Genomic DNA, 19,262 nt, shown 5'->3' with positions numbered 1-19,262 from the left:
TTCTCTTGCCTCTCTAAATCTAACATCTTCCGAAGCAGAAGCATCAGCTTCTGATGTTTGTGTCCTTTAAGTTCAGGTTTTATGTATAGTTGTCATGGCTGGATCAAAAGCTATCCATTACAAAAGAAGCAAGCTCAGGTCCTTCTCCTTTAAAAAGAGGAGTTGAATTTCAATACCTTTTGCAGGAACCAGAATCTGATAGAAGATTTCTGCAATATTTAAAGCAATAGATTAAGTTGGGAAGATAGACTGGTTTTCAGTAAAAATTCCTTTTTAAAACAAAAGCCCTGCCTTCTAACCGAGTGAAGGTTAGAAATAATTGCTCTGAGTTTTAACTTAATTATGCTAATCAATTGGACAGTGGCAGTTTTTGGAAAGAAAGAAATCATTCACAGCTGCAGAGCAGAGAGAGCTGTAAGTAGGAGGGAGGCTATGTTGTCATTTGCCCTTGCCAGGCAGGGTGAGGCACACAGGTAGTTACTACCCATGGAGGACAGAGGAGCAGGAGAGATTTTTGCAATGCATTTTCTCTGTTGAAGTGTGGGCATCTGCTGAAGAGGACAGAGGGATCACTGGGCTGAACAAGGTCCTAGTAAGATGCTCAGAAAGACTCAGCACAAAGCTAAGGCTGCACCTCACGTCACCCCAGGCCAGCACGAGCCAGCTGTGTGCCCAGGGGAGCATCCAGCCCTCCGTGCCAGCATGGCTCTGGGTGTGATTGCTCAATGAACTGGCAGGGAATGATGGGGACGACTAATGTGGGTTGCAACTAAGCCAAAAAAAGGAAGCGGGGGATGGGGGGAAGATGAGTTCCCTGCTCCAGTTAACAGCATCCAGGCACTTGTCCCTGTGTAAGTGAAGGGGCAGCACAGGGTAAGGAAGGCTTTGGCTGTCATTTCTGGCTTAAAGCAGCTTAAAGCATTTGTGGATTCACAGGCTATGATAGTCCAAAGCAGCTGCAGACAAATCTCCTGGCTGTCCAGGATGGCAGCAGGAGAGATTTCTGAGGTAAGATATAAAACTAAAGACTGAGCAATGTGTAGAATGGACGTTTCAGAGAGTATGAGAAAGTAAAAGAAAGACCCCACTTCCTGAGGACTACAGATATCCCTGGGGCCACACGTTGCACCTGCCTGAGCCTACACTTCCCCCCCACAAGGTCCCAAGGTCCCAGGGCACAGAGGCAAGCCCCTGCCGTGCACACATGAGCTCCAACGACCCTTGGGAAACTGCTGGCCTGTCCCTGCACACCCACGGCATTAACCTGCCACTGGGGCACAAAAGCTGGCGGCAGCTCCCACATGCCTAGTCTGCTCACTAGACTGCTCCTGCAGTCAGCTGTGCTGCTGTGCATGCTTTCAAGCATAGCCCCTCATCACTCCCAGGTCTGCTCAAGGTATCTAATCCCTTCATGGGAGCTTATGCAGACTTTGGGATCTGTATCAGGTTTTTGGTGGTGGTGGTGGGTGCTTTTGGGGTATTTTGCTGCTGTGTTTCTTGTTGGATGGCTGTTTTGGGGACTTTGCAATGTAGAAAAGGGGTAATGTGGAGTAAGTTCCAGTTTCCAGGCAGTCCTTTATCTGGGAATGTAAGGCTTGTAAATCAGCTCAAACTGGCTGGACCAAACCATCTGAAGGGATCTGTTTTATGCCATGAAAAGAAATGGACATAAGAGAACCCAAAAAGAAGAACATTTTCTATGGAAGTAGAGTGGAAGACTAATGTCCTGAGCTTGAAGTAAGAAAGTGACAAGAGCAGAAATTCCTGCCTTTAACACACCCCAAGGATAAGGAAAGATTAACAGTTTGCAGACAGCTCTGGGTTGAAAGGAGGAGGGTGTTCTGGATGGAAGGTGGCTCCTGGATGGTCATTTACACTGAGTCTGTGATTCTCTGGGGATACCTGAGACTGACTGGAGTGAAACTGCAAATACCAACAAACTACTGGCGAGTGAAGGGCTGCCAGAATCAGAGCTGGGGCACTTGTCTTGCTGGAGGGTGAGATCAATGTTGACTTCTCCAGCTGTGGTGCTGCAACAGAGCTGAGCTAATCTACTGGTTTGCTGCTGAAAGAGACAACTCTCACCCATGTTACCCAAACCAGGGGCAGCAGGGACAGCCTCTCCGTTGCTGACATTAATGCTTATCTAACCCTGAGGAGATCAGGCTCAAGGACAAACTTCTCGGCAATGACTCACTTGACTCACATTTTTTTCCTCTGTATAGTTAATTTTGCAAGGTGGAAGAAAAACACATCCTGCACACCACAAAAGAAGAACCACACAACAGAGAAGGGGAAACGACTTAAGAAGAGATAACTGAAGCAGTAAGCTAGAAATGGTAAATTGTTTGTAATGCAGTAATAAGGATCCTGGAGCTTTTCATTCTCAAGTGGGCTTTTAAGTGACAAATTGTGTGATTACTTCTAGCCTGCACAATTGTTCGCTGTTTACAGTGATAATGCCTTTTAACCTATGCTTGTCAGGTGTGGGAGGCTGAATGCCAGAGCACATATATGCTTTGAAGAATTAGCTGACATGTTATTTCAAAATTAAATACTCCTTAACAACTCTAATGTGGAGGCAGATGTTCTATTGATGCAATATACTTTGCTTTCCATTTCAGCCTATACTTAAAGTGGTTTCTTAGAGTCCATAGGGTCTCTAAGAGAACATAACCCATGTTGCTTTGTCAGTGGATGACCTTCTGTGTAGACATTAACTCTGTCATAAAGTCTTTTCTGCAGACTTCCAGACTTGGGTCTGGAAACCCCAAGGAAATATCTGGTAGTACTAATTTTGCCCGTTCAGAGTCTTCAGGATGCAAATCTAATAACCAGGAGAACACAGAAGAACATGGTCAGATCTCTGCTCTGGATGTGAATGGTACTCTGTGCACTTGGGGCTGATGGAAAACTATCAGATGGGTGTAAAACAAACCTTATTGTCTAGAAAAAGTATCAAAGTCAAGCAGGAAGTGAAGGTGGAGGTTTTATAATTCCTCACTATTCTGTTTACAAACTCTTAAATCACCAGAAAAAAAAAAAAAAAAAAATCAACAGCCAAGAAAGCTTCACCATCACAAACAGCAGTGGGACAGGCACTTTAGCAAAGACTGCATCCAGATTTTAGGCTGAATAGTGCACCCGGAGTTAGCCTCTGCTTTGCCACACATCATAACCAGCACAAATCTCTGCATCTTCTTCTGTGTTCAATGAAAGTAAGATGAAGAATGTAAAACTTTAGGGTGGCATAAAATGTCAGGGGAGGTAGTACAGATATCTGTAAATAAATGTGTCTGCGTTTTGAAGTATTTTAGGAAAAAATGAGCTTCTGCAGGTACCTGGATAATGTGCCGTGGCCTCTCCCTGCAATAGCTGGAATTCAGCTGATAATGATAAGGCACAAACGTTTGGAGATTGTGGTCTCACAAAAGCTGGTGCAATTGGCAGTGGTTTGTACTGCTGGGACATACGTAAGCTGAGACTACTTGGCATTTGTTTCCAAAGTTTAGTAATACTCCCATTGCCATAAATACTTGTAGCTCTGAGAGTACCATGGGGGAAAGGGGCTGAGCTACTCCTGGTGAGAATTTTTTTCAAAACTTTCCCTGAGATAGGGAAGAGCCTTGGAAAACATCCTAAATTTACACTGATGACCTAAGTCAGGATAGACAGGTTTTTGAGCCTTGGTAACAGCGGGCATCATCCCGACAAATTTGCTCCCAAAAAAATTACTGATCAACTGACAAATCAAAGTACGGACCTCTTTATCGCAGCCAACAAAATGTATGTGCTGGTTTCTTCCACCAAGGGCTTCAAAGATATTTCTTTAATAAAATATAGAGTGATATGGGACTGAGATTAATTCTTTATTATCAGCATTAAACCCTGCTCAGATTTCATGTATAACAGTGTGGTAAACCATACGTGCCTGACTAGGGAACTCTTCAGTCCCTTAGCAGAGGTGGACCATCTTCTCTCTCCAGGACTGTGATTCACCTATGCATTACAAGGGCTTGCTAAAAATCTGGTGCTCTGTCAGATGTTGTAAAAACATGCTGTAGTTTGGTTTGCAGCATTTAGTTATATGAGGGAGTTCTGCACTAAGGGGGGTGCTCATTGCAGGCACGTATAAGTTTGGTGGACAGAATATGAGGTGCCTTTTTACGTCAGTAAAGAGGTGGAAGAGGTGACATATGAGATGTGGTCCTTTTTGTGGGCTCCTATGTGCTCATGTGTCCACAAGCACGAAAAAGGATTAAATAAATTAGCAGCAGTTCTGCATTTCACACTAGCAACTTTGCACTAAATTGTTGGAATGAATCAAGAATATTTTTCAGGCTACATCTTAACTTCAGGGGAAAAAACAATACAACAACAACAAAAATTGTATTAACTCTAGACAGTTATGTGTAGTGCTTGTGCTGTTTTATAGCTCATCCAGAGAGTATCAGAGATAGCAACTACATCCTTCAGCACCTGAATTTTTGTTCACCTCTTTATTAGCTCAAAGATGTATGAAATTGCAAGGTGGCTCAGAGATCCCCGCAGAATAAACACTTGCAGAATATCCTACGTGTTTATTCTAGCAAGTATTTGTACATGAATTATCATGTGTCCATGAAAAGTCACAGCTCCATTTCTTTCTGCTGAGGGCAGGTGAATAACTAAAGCACAGGGCTGAAACATCACACCTTTGAGGATATGAAGGAGGTAAAATGCAATCTTGACTTAAAAATCTTAAAGTAGATTCTAGGAGACTTTTCATTTTAGTTCTTTGTTCTGTTTCCATTTTAACATGCTGAATTAAATGAATAAATCTGTTATGCTTTTAAAAATGATATTTTATTCCCCCCCCACTGAATATCTTTTTTCTTTTTTTTTTTTTCCCCTTAGTATGTGCTTATGGGAATTAGAGTCTGATATATGTAACACAAGGAAATATCTAGGGTTTTATGTACTTACCAGGATGCAACCTTCAACACCAATTTATTTATCTGATGCTCTGAACAGGAGAATATTCCTTCCTTATTATTCTCACAGAGAGAATTCTAACCAAAATGATGTGAGATTATGGTGCTAAACAAATAAACAGCATTTGCTTATACCTACAAGTGAAGGCAATTGTTTGTATCACTCACTGTTGAGTTAGTGCATTTTTACAGCATCCAAACTGGATTGTTATGACTGCATTTCAGAATAAAAATACAATAAATAATACATACAAGCACAAAAATACAAGGAAATGTAATAAGTGATCCAGTCAAGCAAGAAATTAAATTACAAGTGATGTTCCTATTCCTGTGTTTTATGCCAAAAAAGATGCTAGTCTCCCTCAGGCTTTCTGCAGTAGTGTGTTTGCTCCCTTTACACCAGGAAGCAGAGAAAGTGGTACATAGCTGTAAAGCTCCCCTCTGATATAATTGTGCACCTATGCATCATTGTGTTTGGGTACTAAAATTCATTATACAAGGCTGTCTGGTGCTACAGCAGTGCCCATAAGTAAAACAACGTTTTATGATTCAGCATTTTGAGTGCAGCAAAATGAGACGAGCTGTAAAGTGAAATTCTCCACAACTCCTTTGGTAAGAACCAGGTTGTATTCAGAGACCGTTCCTCAGGTCTATCTCCTGCCAAAAGCCCCTGGGAGAACAGAGTAGTGAATATCCATGAAAAAAAAGTGGCAAAGCTGCCTGGGACAAGGACTTCTGAGAAAAGGAGGAAATCACAGAAAATCTTACACAACAGTTCTTTCACCTGAGGGGACTGCCCAAATCAAATATAGTTCTGACTGGTGACGAAGAAGCATAAGGCTGGATGCGAGCCTGGAGTACAGGTTCTGTGCCCCGTACAATGAATAGTATATCTTGGGTTTTGTCTGAGGTTGGGCAGAGCGGGGAGGCTATCCTCACTGCCCTTACTGGGAGGCCACTGAAGAGCCTTACCATTTTTATATTTCTCTTAAATATAGTCTTGGCTAGCGTTTGCTTGATCACAGAAGTAAACCCAGAGGAATAAGCCTAGATCATCAGAACTCTTGTGCTGCATTGCATGTAAGCTTGTACTTAAAGACAACTGTCCCAATAGTATTGGATATCTGGTCCTGCCCCCTCTCCTCAGCTTGTCTTAGGAGTGACTTGTAATTGGTTATACATGTGTTGGGATGTTCTTTAGCTGGGATAACTTGCAAGGAAAACTTACAGTGACTTACTCAGCCTCCTCCTTATTTGTCATTAGAAGGAAAAGGTAAATTCTCTATCTTCATACTGGCTATATTACATACATATAAGCAGATACATAGCTTGATATATAATTTGGTATACACATTTGCCATATCTGATTTATAAATAAATATGATTTTTAGAATTTATTTAAATCACTAGGAAAAAAAAGTAAGTGTGGAAGATACATCTCTGACTTATTTATCACCAATTTTATGTTTTTTTCAGATGCTTGGAATAGAACTACATCATGTCTATTAAAGCAAATGCAAATTCAAGCTGCATAGCACAATATTAGCTATAACTACATAGCTCAAATTTAATGAACAATGAACAATGTTGCAGCAAGTCTAGAAAAGATTACTATTGGATTATTAAGTTTCAAATTTCCTTATTCTGTGTTTCTTTCCAATTCTTTCACATCAATTGTAAGAGACCCTTGGAAATAGGTAACTGTCTTCTGGGATTTTTAAATATTCACTTAAATCAATACACTGACAAGGAGTGAACAGCTTGACTGAGTTTGTTGAATTTTCTTATTTGAAATTCACATCACATACAGGAGAGAACAGGGTAAGGGCTGCTACCTGTCACAGTGCTGTGTGTCCACAAAATCATTAATGGTTTAATCCTAGTAAATAGCCCAGCAAAGCCAGCAAACATACCAACTGCTGAGAGAGAGAGGTTTGGCATTAAAAACCTTCAATTATCCCTGTGAGCATGCAGGATGCTTTCCCAAAAAGGCACTGCGACCTCAGAAAAGGGAGAAGGACTCAACTGCATAAGAATCTAGATGGCCACTGGGGAGGGCTGCAGTGAGCACAGTGATGGGTATAAGCTGGACTGCAGTGGGTGCTGCCTGCCTTCCCCGTGACAACTGTGGCACCAGGGAACCAGACCAGAGCTACCACATCTGCATCGGCGCTGCGAAGGAAGTGGACTGCTCTGTGATATGACCTGGATGGGATGCAGGAGCCCTGTGGACACGGTGCCCTATGTCCTGATGGGGAGACAGGGGCCATGCAGCCACATGCATGCTGCCACGGAGCAGCCCTGCACCAAAAACTGGGCCTGTACTTCACAGGTTTATTGCTAGATTACTGGGGAGATCAACCATACAATGATAAATAAATCATTTAAACAAGCTACCTAACCTGTCCTGTATGATTTTTTCCCATCTTTTTTTTTTTTTTTCTTCTCCTTTTAATCTCCGTATTATTTCCCACTTGCAGGAGCTTACGGCCTCTGCTGTTTCAAAACTCTTTCATAATCTGCCTTACTCCTCTGGGTAAACCTTAGCAGGATGGCTGTGCAGACACAGCATATTTAAAGACTTTCTTGTAAGTGCCTTGGAGTATAGTGTATTCCAAGGTCTGTAATGGTCAAAAAAAGGGCTGTTGTATTGTGCATGCAATACTACCACAGTATATGGAAAGTTTACCCACTGCATACTGCATCAATTCAATTCTCTAAACTGCAAAAGAAGCTGGCCTACCATTTCCTTTTAGATTCAGTGATTGTCTCTGTACTGATCAGCTGTACGATAAGAAGGTAAAATTACAACATACAGTAATTTGTACAACAAATATTTAAAGATAACTCTTACAGGCTAGGAGTTGCAATTTAGGACCAAAGAATAAACTCTGTATTGTAGACATCTCAGATTGGGCTCACATCCTAAAGTGCAGGAGTCTAGAAATATATTATTTTTTGTAGGAGAAGGTACAATGGTTATTATCAGTCCTCCTTGCACTTCCCACTAAATCCTTATTTCAGATCGTTTGATGCATTTCAACCAGACAGAGTGAAATTCTTTGTACAGCTGTGCCAAGTTGAGATTGTTTTTATTTGATTTCACACATTTTAGCCTGCAGAGGTCAGAACAAAAGTCATTGTTTTCCTTACATTAAAAGTTTTTTCATCTTCTGTTCACACTTCTCTCTGTGATTCTGCTACCCCTTAGCTTCCATAATACCCTTCTTAAAGATAGCGTATTGGCTGCATGGAGTAGAGACTTGAGAATGAGAAAAGGGAATACTCCCAGGCATCTCCTCCTGTTATGAGGCGCTCCACTTGGATCAAGTGAGAAGCTGTGAAAGATCTGCATGTGTATGACTGCAACTGAACATGCTGAACATTTACTCTCTGTTTCTGGAAGCTCCAACTCTTGCCATGCTGCACAGTGCAGTTGCCTCCTCCCACCACCGTAAAAACAGTGAAACAAAATGTCCTACCTTCTGGCCATACTTATGCTAAGATTCCCCTCACTGCTTGTGTGGGAGGCTTTGAAACGGAAGGAGCTGAAGAGCCCAAAAGCCTTTTTGGACTGTGAGTCGTCAAGTGAAATGCGTCCCAGAAAAACGTGGCATGTCAGCACGGCTTGCTCAAGATGAAATGGCAACTCAGCAAGTCAGTTTAAAGAGAAGGGGTAACTTAAGAATACCTGGAGAAAATTTTATAACTTGCAAGACAAAAAAGCAGTTGGTTTCTAAGTCCTGGTAAGGGAGCACACATGAGTTACTAGAGGTAGCTGAGAAACATGATTCCCAGCTAAATTTCCCAGTACACACAAGAAAGGATGAAGAACAGAACAGGCTCATGTATAGAAAGCCAGAGACAATGTACGAGGAGATGCTGGGTTACCCAACCCTTTTTATTGGAATAAAATACAGCCACTTTGAAAGACTTTTGGTCCAAGTGACTGCCTGGACACTGCTTAGAAATACCTGGGTGAGCAGACTAGAGGCATGGACAGCCAAAACAAGTCAAAAGGATAAATAAAAAGTATGTGCTTAGAAATATTTTAAAACAACCATTCATTTCTCAGTGCAGGCAGCTGGAGTAAAAATAACTGAATGCAAGTGTATTAAAATTAGACAAGGGTATACAGGTGGCTCAGGCACTAATGTGGAGTCCTGGCCACACAGTGAGTCTTGCTAGTTCCCTTCCCATCACCTCATATTTTGCCACACAACTTATGCTGACAGCTAAATCCTTGCTTATTCTGATTCAAAATGTACTAAAATGGTTTCCAGACCTGGGCTCTCAACCAAAAATTTAAAATAATTTATATGTGAGGACTGAGGCAGTAGCTCAGCATCACCACAAAAATGGCAGCTAATTACTCAAAGGTGCACAAAGAACTTAACTCCTGTGTCCTCCTTAGCAATCCTCCTCCACTGATCCTTCTCTTGTGCAGCCCACAAGAAGTCTCAGGTCTTGCTGTGTGTCTCAAGCTCCACATGAAGTGCAGGTATGGACTACAGAAAAGCCATGCAAGAGACCCAGCTCCAACCTCCTGTACACTGAGCAGGGTCCATTTGAATCAGTGGCTGGAGAAGGCTGGAGAAGGCCTCAAGATCAGTATCTTCAATATCACTGGCTACTTTTTTCTGCATGTAGCCCAGAAAGGAGCACTGCTTCCTTGGGGAGATATGTCATAGGCTGGAAGCAATTATGGTGAGGATGGAGGGAGCACACAACAGAGTGAGAGCGACACCAGGCAGGGCTGCATCCCACCTCAGCCCTCCCTCCTTTATATCTGCCCTTGGTATCTTACAGGCACTTTCTCAGATGCTACTCTTCAAGCTGATTGACCCTCATAGGCCAAAGTAACATTCATGGTCAAGTACTAGGCTAATGATCACAGCAAGACCCATACCAGAAAGTTCCAATCTCACAGGTGGGAAAAAAAAAAAAAAAAAAAAAGATTAAAAAGGCTCTACTAAAAATGCTGTAACAGCCACGATCTTATAATGCCACCAAGCAGCACACTCTAACAATAACAGCCCCCCCACAGCTTCAATAAATGTAGCAGAGATCACTGTCTCGATCTCTCCTGATGGAGCTGTTCCATTTTTTATAAATATTTAAATATTCATTTGACAAGAGGAAGAGACTGACAATATCTCAGTACTGAAGACATTCACAAGGGATCTCTCAGACCCAGATTTGAGTTGTCTCACAGAATAATACAGGGTATTTCTCTAGGGTTTGCATCAAGATTTTTTTCCTCTTTTCCAGGACACACTGCTGCTCAAGAACAGAGCGAAGGGGGAGACTTGCCCTGGAGCGATGTGTTGTCCAGCTATAGGACATCAACCTGGGATGTGAAGGAGATGTTCTTAACCTAAGTGAATATCTTAGCTATTGTCCTACTGGCTATTGGGGTAAAGATCCCTTACACCCTACCAACTCCTTCATCCCTGCATAGGGAAAAAAAAGTCATCCTGGCCCGGAGAGGATCTTTCCCATCAAAATCCAATTCTATGAAACATTTTGAGAGGCCAGAATTTTCTGATGGGAAACATACCCTACTGGAAAGTTCCCAGCCAGCTCTATTTAAAACAGTGCTGTCTATAATCACTCACAGTTCAACTCAGCCAAGTAAGAGAGAGTTCACACCTTCATGATTGCACACAGCATCTTTGGAGTGCCACAGATCAGTAAAAGCAGCACGCTTTGTTATTTTTGTAAAGACCAATGTTACTGAACAATTTATTTTCATTGAAATTGTGTTGGTAGTTCAGCTGGGACATCCATTTTTCAAGTTGACCTCTGTATCAGCACAAGATGTAGCTGAAGGTTTTCTATTGACTAATAGATCCTATGTTAATGGACTTCCCTAGTTAATTCTTCTGCTCTACTTTACAAAGGAGAAAGGAAGAGCAGGTTGGCTGGCTCTGCTTCTAAAGCTAGTAGTTAAACTAACAGCATAACATTGGAGGTTGGTCTTTTAACAAGGTTTATATAAGTTTGATTTGCCCTTGTAAATCTAAACTAGCTTCCTCTGTTAAAGTTAACTCAATTTAACTCTATATCTGCACGCTAATTTAATTTAAATGGATGCCACTTTTCTGTTTAGAGGAAGGAATTGGAATTTACTGGATTAGCAGAAGAGAGGTTCAATGCAGACAGGAAGAGAAGGATGAAAATTGAAAAGTAGTAAAAGAAAAGCAATCTAGCAAGAGAAAGAAGAGATGACAAGAAAATTGAAAGTTTGTGGAAAACAGCTGGAAAACAGATCCTTTGAGTGAAACTGATAGCCATTTACAGGGAGGGACATGTGGCTATAGGGACAGAAAATTACAGTATCAAGAAACATCACCACACTCAGAGATCTGACTTATTGAAGGAAAACTGGAATATAAATCCCAAGTTTCAATGGGAAAAGAAAAACATTGAAAATCAGTCTGGAGGCCGTTTCTGTTGGCATTAAGCATATTTCAGTTCTTTCAAGCCTTTTTTTAGGAAGGACCTGAACACACATTTTAGTTAGCTGGGTGTTTGCAAAGCTCCAGTGAATTCTACCCTTTCCTTCTTGGTTTCCTCAGTGGCTCCCAGTTCTGTGCCTGTCAGCACATTGTCCTTAGAAGCTTTGCAACAGACTCTGTTAGGAGATAAAATATCCTCCCAAACCCTAAAATGACCTTTTGTACTTCTTTGTGCCCGTGTATGGAGAGGTGTGCTGTCCTTCCTCATAAGCAAGCCTAGTATACCCCTACCTCTGTGTTGGTTTAGGTGAGGAACATAGCAGTAACTGTGCAGGAGGTTTAGATCAGAGATTGACATTTTGCTTTGTAAAATAGCTGGCTGCTTGACCTGAGACAAAAGAACAAAATTCATAGTCACTAGGTTTTGAGTTTTCAGTTGAGAAGAGTACCTTAAAACTCTGTGTTGGCTTTCTGGCTCCATTCCACTCACTGATGCTCAACAGAGGCACAGAAATGCTTACAAAAAATTATGCATCAAAGAATTTGATAAAAAGCTCAGGAAAGCTCTATTGTTTTATTGAAGTGACAATGCTGAGGGGAAGCTGTTTTCTCAAGAAGAAGAAATATTTTCTTATATTGTGAACTGTATTCTAAATTTACTATATTTAGATATTTTTAAGCACATTTTTTGTTGTTTTTTGTTGTTTTGTTTTGTGTTTTTTTTTCTTGTTTGTTTGTTTGTTTGTTTGTTTCGGGAAGGTAAAAGAACAGTGAGGACTCCATGGCACATTGAGTTGCATATTTGGGTTATTTATGTTTCCATTCACTTTTTTTCCAACCCCTTTTCTAGTAACAAAATAAACTGTACTGAAGTAGCATAAAGGAAAAATTAATTACAGCATCAATTCTGTATGGTATTACCTTCATCCTTATCCTTTCCATCTCCAGGACATATGAAAACAGTTCTTATGCAAACTGAATGAAAACCAATTCTCGAGTGACTCAGAGAAACCTACAGATCCTAAAGAGATGGAAATTAACTGAATTTTAATTCTGTCAGGAAACTCACTGATTCTTCATTATTTTGATAAGTTTTTTTAAATTGTGACAAAAAAAAATCTAAGCTCATGTCTAGCCCCATGGTGCTTCTTTAAAGATTAAGAAGCAATAAGATAATAAAGATTGCAAACATTCTGACAGCTGCTCAGAGGGAGATGATGTTTGAAGTTCTCTCTCCCCCTCTGCTGCAGCTGGCTTGTGTTTATTCTTTAACAAGGAGAATAACAGGCTCAACTGATGTGGATGTAAGCTCGTGTTCACCTTCAGTTGACCTCTACAACTTTTCACACCAACACTGGTTTTGGGAACATGGACAAGTTTACACTGCTGATGATTAGGAGACTTGTTCATAATTCTGAATATTAAATAGAGCACAGGCATAGTATGAAGGGTGCTTTTGGATGACAATCATGAGGACTGTAACAAAACACTACCTTACAAACTAATGTTCAAACCCCAGCTTTCACACACAGATCCCAGTGGTCTCAGACAAGTACATGTGATTTACAACCACTCAGACACAGATTTCTGCTCCCCTTTCCCAAAAGGCTACATTTATACTTCAGTTTGGAGAGTAATGCAGAGCATCTGCTCATAGGGGTTTGTGACCCCTGTCGTATGGAGAGAGATGGGAGAAGATGGAATTGGAACTTGGTTACTCCGCCACTGCCTGAGCCACCCCAGTGGTAGAGGGGGTTGTGTACAGGGCTGCCTTTAGAGCAGGAGAGAAAATGAGAAGCAACATGTCAACATCCATCCGAGATTTATATCTAAAGGATCATTTCTACCTTTTCTGCTACATGTGAGATGAAAAAACTTTACATACCTTACTATTCAGCAAACTATGGTCAACCAAGAGAGGACGGCAAAAAGAGGGACATAAAATACGGACAGATCTGTACCTGCAGTCAATCACTTACTTTGGATTTCCAGCCCCTGGTTTCTTTCTCCGGAATATGTTGAGGAAAGTGTTGGACTTGCAAGGTGCCTTGCCATCCCCGACATGCATACGCACCACATCTGAGGTGGTGAAGGCACTGCGGACATTCCTCTCGGGCTTGGCTATGATGATGTACATCTTAGGAGTGAACATGCACCCCAGGGCCACTGTCACACTCAGGCTCACTGCGAAACAAGTGGTGATGATCTTGTAGTTGCTCCCAAAATAGATAGGCACAAAGGCCAGCCAGATGATACAAGTGGTGTACATGGTGAATGCAATGTACTTGGCCTCATTGAAATTGGCAGGCACATTACGAGTCTTGAAGGCATAGTATGTGCAGCTCATGATGAGGAGCCCATTGTAGCCCACAGGAGCCACAACTCCTAGGTTGCTGGTGTTGCAGATAAGGTAAACTTCCTTAATACTGGGGTAGGAGAGGATGGGCATGGGGGGCTCCAGGATGATCAGCGTGACCACCAGTGTCAGCTGCACACTGATCAAAATGGAGGCAATGACCACTTGGGCCCACGCACTCATGAAACGTGGCTTGCGGGTACAGATCTTCTTTTTGCTGCCTGCCAGGATGCGTGCAATGCGGTTGGTTTTGGTCACAAGGGCAGAATAACACATGGCAGAGGAGAGACCCACCAGAAGGCGCTGGAGGTAGCAGGATGTCGTGGTGGGTTTAGCTATAAGGGTGAAAGGGCAGACGTAACCCAGAAAGATGCCAGCAAGGATTATGTAGCAGAGCTCCCGGCTGGAAGATTTGACAACAGGGGTGTCCCTGTAGAGCACAAAGATAAGGGTGACAAACATGGTGACCAGGATCCCCAGGCAGGAAAAGACCACAGCCACAATAGACTCTATATTGCTCCACTGGAGGTACTTTACAGGGATGGGTTCACAGCCTGCAGTGTATAGAAAAGAAACAGAGTGTTAGAAAAGTATCTGCTTGAAGAAAGAACTTTTTTTTTTTTTCTGGCTACCAATATAATCTAAATATTAGCTTATGCCTATGTGCCATGGATTATTAAAACCATTTTATAAATGACTGAACAGCAGCATGGAAAGCTTTAGAATAAATATGTTCAAAAACATAGCCATCAATTTTGGGTGACCCAAACATTTGCTTATGATGCTGTAAAGGGAAATGAGATTTAGAAAATATCTTCTAATTCATGTTGGAAGGACTGCTGACAAGCCCAGCACATCAAAGGCACAACCCAACACCATCACTTCATTTCAGCATGGATGGGATTATTTCAAATCACAATGGCAGCTTTTTAACCTCCTCAGACTAATTTATTTTAATCTGCATCAAAACAAGAATAAAAACCCACTACATTTTTCTGAGGGTGATTTTATACAGAAAACAGAGTATTTGGATATCTTTTACAGGCAGAAAAATCATAAATCCAAAGTCATAACGGAACTGCAACATGGATACCGTACCTTCTCATTATATTTCTGCTTTTTTTTTTCCCTTAACATTACCTTATTTTCACTTTTTCAAACCCTCTGCTCCTTGTTTTTCATCTACACTCCTTTCATCAGCTCCACTAAATAATGTAATTCATTTCTTATGGAAAAGTCAAACCCACAAAACCTCTCTGCCTTCAGAAAATAAATGGAAAAGGACTCCTTTACGACTAGAACAGATGTGCGAGTATAGGTATCAGTTTAAATGGTGTTTAACTGTCAGAGCTCTCTTCCACACCACTCACCCCACAAAGGAGTCTGTGCTGGAGATATAATATCATCAATGAATATTACATAGCAAATAAAATCCTTTATGTTAATGGGGTGTTAAGGTTGGGAAGCTGAGCTACTCAGAACTTTCATTCTGGCATTTCCTGATTTCTGTTCTTGACTTAGCAGTGTTAACATGCTTTTTACGTGTTTATGGGTATTTTCTGAGGTTTAAAATAAAACCGTAATGAACAAGAGATCAGTACCTCCATGAGCCATTGGCAGAGCTGGGGCTGTCAGGCCACCAAACTAAAGGTGGTGCTAGTTACCTTGCAAGAGAAACATTTTTTAACTCGGTTTTATTGCTGAGTCTTAGCAAGTGTCCCGATATTGTGATGAGCAAAAGTCACGCTCAGCCTTTTCCTCTTCAATATGGAGTATATCTTCAGAAATCATCCTGTATGAGCTAAGAGCTTCTGAGGCCCAGAATTCTGCTCAGTCTAAATGTATCTTCCACATGTTGAAAAAAAATTACCAATTAATACTTATACCAAAATGTAAAGTCCTCCCTTCTAAATACAGAATAAGTAAGCAGAGGTATGGATCAGGGCTGAGCAAACAGAGTTTTGCTGTAACCTCATTGTGAGAAAGAAAAAAGTCGTTTTTTTTTTGTTGAAATTAAAAAAAAAAAAAAAAAGAGTAAGCCTGAGGCAAAGTCCTGACATGGAAAATTTCTGCACGAACTTTTAATGTCTTCCAATGTCATATGAACTGAAAGAATGCCTTATAATTCTGTACTCATTTTATCTAAGAGTGCCAGGCTGACTTAACTACAGGTAACGCTATCACCTGTAACATCAAAAACAACAGGAATGATAGTGTGTGCATCTGGATATCTTATTTTATAAAGGAAAGGGATTCTCTTTTGCTCAAAAAGATCTGTTCAAGACTCAGATGGGTGAGGAAAAACTGTTCTTCCAATCAGTATTTTTCTGGTGAAATGTAATTAAGGAAAAGCTTTTTATTAGAAGTAGGAGCCTCTGGCCATTAGCTGCAGCAGCCCTGAGCAGGAATTAGCTATTATTTTCATTTAATAGTGGACTAACAGTCAGAAGCTACTGTTCTTTGATTAATACATGCAGAGCTCTTTTCTTAAACCAGAAGACAGTCTGTGGTTGCTGGGAGGCTTGTTTCAATGTGTACTTTAAGCTTAGCAACATAAGCCATACTCATATTATTCTACCTTAACACGTTTGGAGACTTAGCCCTGATTCAGCATGTAGGTAAGTCTATTGATTGCTTTAAGCTTATCCTGTGCAAGGTTTTAGAAACATGTTTTGTTATATCAGTGCAATTCCTGTGCATTGTCAAGCCCCAAGAGCCACATATGCTACGAACATTGCAAAAAACAGCCTGCACTGCTTATATCAGCAAACAGTTGTTGGTTGTCAGCATCTGTGAAGGTGGGTCATTTCCCAGCTAGGAGACAGTAGGCTCAGGAAGCTTGTCAAGACAGGGGGAGGATACTCAGGAAACAGTGTACTTACAAATTGCATACATGAAATAAATAATAATAATAGCAATGATGATTTTAAAAGAGAGAGAATCAGTGGCAAAAACTTAAGTTACAAGTTTCTAGTAAAAAGCTGTTTGTTAGTTTTCATCTTCTATTGTCCCTGCAATTTAACCGTGAATCATTTCCCAGAGCAGAAGACTAATCAATTTTTCTTTATTAAATTTTATTTTTAAATTATGTTCATACTGCAAGGCCAATAAGACACTCCAAGATATTTTCTGAGGTCATTAACACATCCCAGGTAGCTGATGGCCCCAAACCTTTGTAATTCGTTTCATAATAGCTCTATAAAACTTCCTCTCTTATCTTGTTTTATTGCTTGTTCAAGACGGAGAAAAGTGGGTTTACTAGCTTGACATTCATTGCTCTTATACAATTTCTGTTACTATAAAAGATCTCTCTTCTTCTTTGCACAAGACCTTAAGATACTAGTTTTAGTGACAATTTGTCAGGTCAGTCTAAATGTACAGTTTACATCATTTATGGAGAGAAATTTCTTTCTGCCTGCTGACTCCACCTCGCTGAATGCATATTTAGTGGATGTAATCTAAAAAATATTTTATATTTAAAACTAAAATTTAAATCTCTGCAAAGGATTGCTGAGCAGCAGAGACTGATTTCAAATGGAGAAAATGAACATCTCAAAAAGCACGTCTTAGGAAATGGGTTAGTATGCAATCCATGTTTCTTAAAAGGACTAAGGATTTTAAAACCTCCATCTGTGATGGAAAATACGACTAAAACTGCATACATGTTTAGCATTTATGATTTAAGGTAAAGGGAAAAACAATCTGGAATGTGAGATGTTAACGTCTGTGTCTAGATGCTGCAGTGACTGGCAGGGTATGAATACAACACACAAAACCAAATTATAAAAACATATTTGATGGGGGAAATGCTGGCAAGAAAAGAGATTTTCATACTAAATAGTACCAATAGTGACTCCAGCAAAGCCCAAAAGTCAGAGTTTGTGTAGCTCAATTTCCCTTTCTGTAACCCTGATATAAGGGTTAAAAAAGAATCTTTCTCCTCGATTAGAAGGAATGAAGAATCTGTGCAGAAACAGACTGCCATTTTGATGTTCTCTAGGAAATCAGTCGATGGCTATGCTGTCATTTGACTGATGCCACTGTGATTTTAGAACAGCAGCAGCCCAGTCTCCTTGCTGAGAAGAAACACAAATCAGCAGGTCACTTACTGATTTCATTAAAAGTTAATAGATTGCAACATGCCCCTGAGATTTTTTCCAGCACTCATGCTTTCTTCAACTCCTTTCGGCAGTGCCTGTCATTTTGACATGCCCCCTTTCGAGCTATTTTGGGCAGCTGGTAGCACTGAACCATATTCGCTCAAGTGCACATTGATCTCTCACTATGTTCTTGTTCTGCCTTATTGATTGAAAAGAAGTCCTAGTTTTCTTCCCTGAATAGTAGATACAAACAATTCTGTGAACCTCCAAGAATGTGGTTCTCTGTGGATATCCGCTTTAAAATTAGCAGACTTTGGTATCTCAGAAGGTGGGGGTTGAATCTGAGCTTTTCCAGTGATCAGCACATTTATAAAGGATGCTGTAGATTTTCTAGTGTCTAGAAAAGCAATATGTTTTTCCACAACTGGGGCGCTTGTAGAAGGTTTTTTTTAAAAACTCCTCTTCCTTCAACCCATTTACATGAAACTTAAAGGAACTGAATGATCATTGATATCTCTGTATCCTGATAAATATGTTTGAACTAGGTTTTGTTGCACACCACAGAAAGAGGGAAGGAGACTTTTGGGGTCAGAGGTATGGGGTACAGACACACATCTGTGAACTTGGATAGCTTATTTTCCATTCAAAAAACAAAACAAAACAAAACAAAAAAATGGGTCAAATTTTCCATTTTGTTGTGATTAATAATACACTTATTAGCTGGAAAAGTGGCCAGCTTTCCCTCCCAAAAGAAAACCCCTTAAAATTCACTTGGCTTCAGTGACTAGCTATGTGTTTGGTGCTGCAGGAACATCCAGTTGCCACCCAGTTATATTGAAGGACAATGATGTGATAAGTTGTATAGTTGATCTTCAGCTAGGTAGTGAAATTGTTTCTCTGACTATACTCTGATGAATACTGGCAGCAAAATTTTGCAGATGCAGCATGAGGCAAGGTCTTTCATAGTGATACAAAGCAAACCCCAAGGTCAAGGTGGTGCTTCTCAATGCACTATGTGTATTTTCTTGAGGTAATAGTTACTGTAAAGCCCAGAGCAGGTGTGAGCAGTTGACCTTGGTAGGTAGAAAAGATCAGAAGGATGCCATAGCATACGACTCATTCAAAGCATATTCACAGGGGAGACAAATTCTAATTTTCCCTTTCCAAATTTTCCCTTTCTTCTGCCAGCCTTTTTTAAGATTTTATTGATGTTCCTTTTGCTGGTGGATGTAGAGAGAATGATCTTTATAAAAAAAGGAAATTCTGATAGTTACTTCAAGCCTAGAAATCCCAAACAAAGTATTACTAATTGCAAGATAGAACAAGAGGAAAGACTATCATGTCAAACTGACAAAGATGCACCGAGCTCCTG

At 40.6% G+C, this 19,262-nt stretch overlaps 1 protein-coding gene across 5 annotated transcripts in view; it reads right to left on the bottom strand.

The window, feature by feature from the left end:
• Positions 1–19,262, bottom strand: part of GRM1 (glutamate metabotropic receptor 1) — a 185,728-nt gene that overhangs the window by 16,103 nt on the left and 150,363 nt on the right. For all 5 annotated transcript variants that reach the window (XM_048067862.2, XM_048067863.2, XM_048067865.2 and 2 more), the window contains one exon: positions 13,414–14,344. In XM_048067862.2, coding sequence (XP_047923819.1) covers positions 13,414–14,344 — 931 coding nt within the window. The remainder of the gene's footprint in view (positions 1–13,413; positions 14,345–19,262) is intronic.

Source organism: Anser cygnoides, chromosome 3, assembly GCF_040182565.1.
Source record: "Anser cygnoides isolate HZ-2024a breed goose chromosome 3, Taihu_goose_T2T_genome, whole genome shotgun sequence".
Taxonomy (NCBI): Eukaryota; Metazoa; Chordata; class Aves; order Anseriformes; family Anatidae; genus Anser; species Anser cygnoides.
Note: the sequence above shows the minus strand (reverse complement) of the source record. Positions and strands in the feature narration are given on the sequence as shown.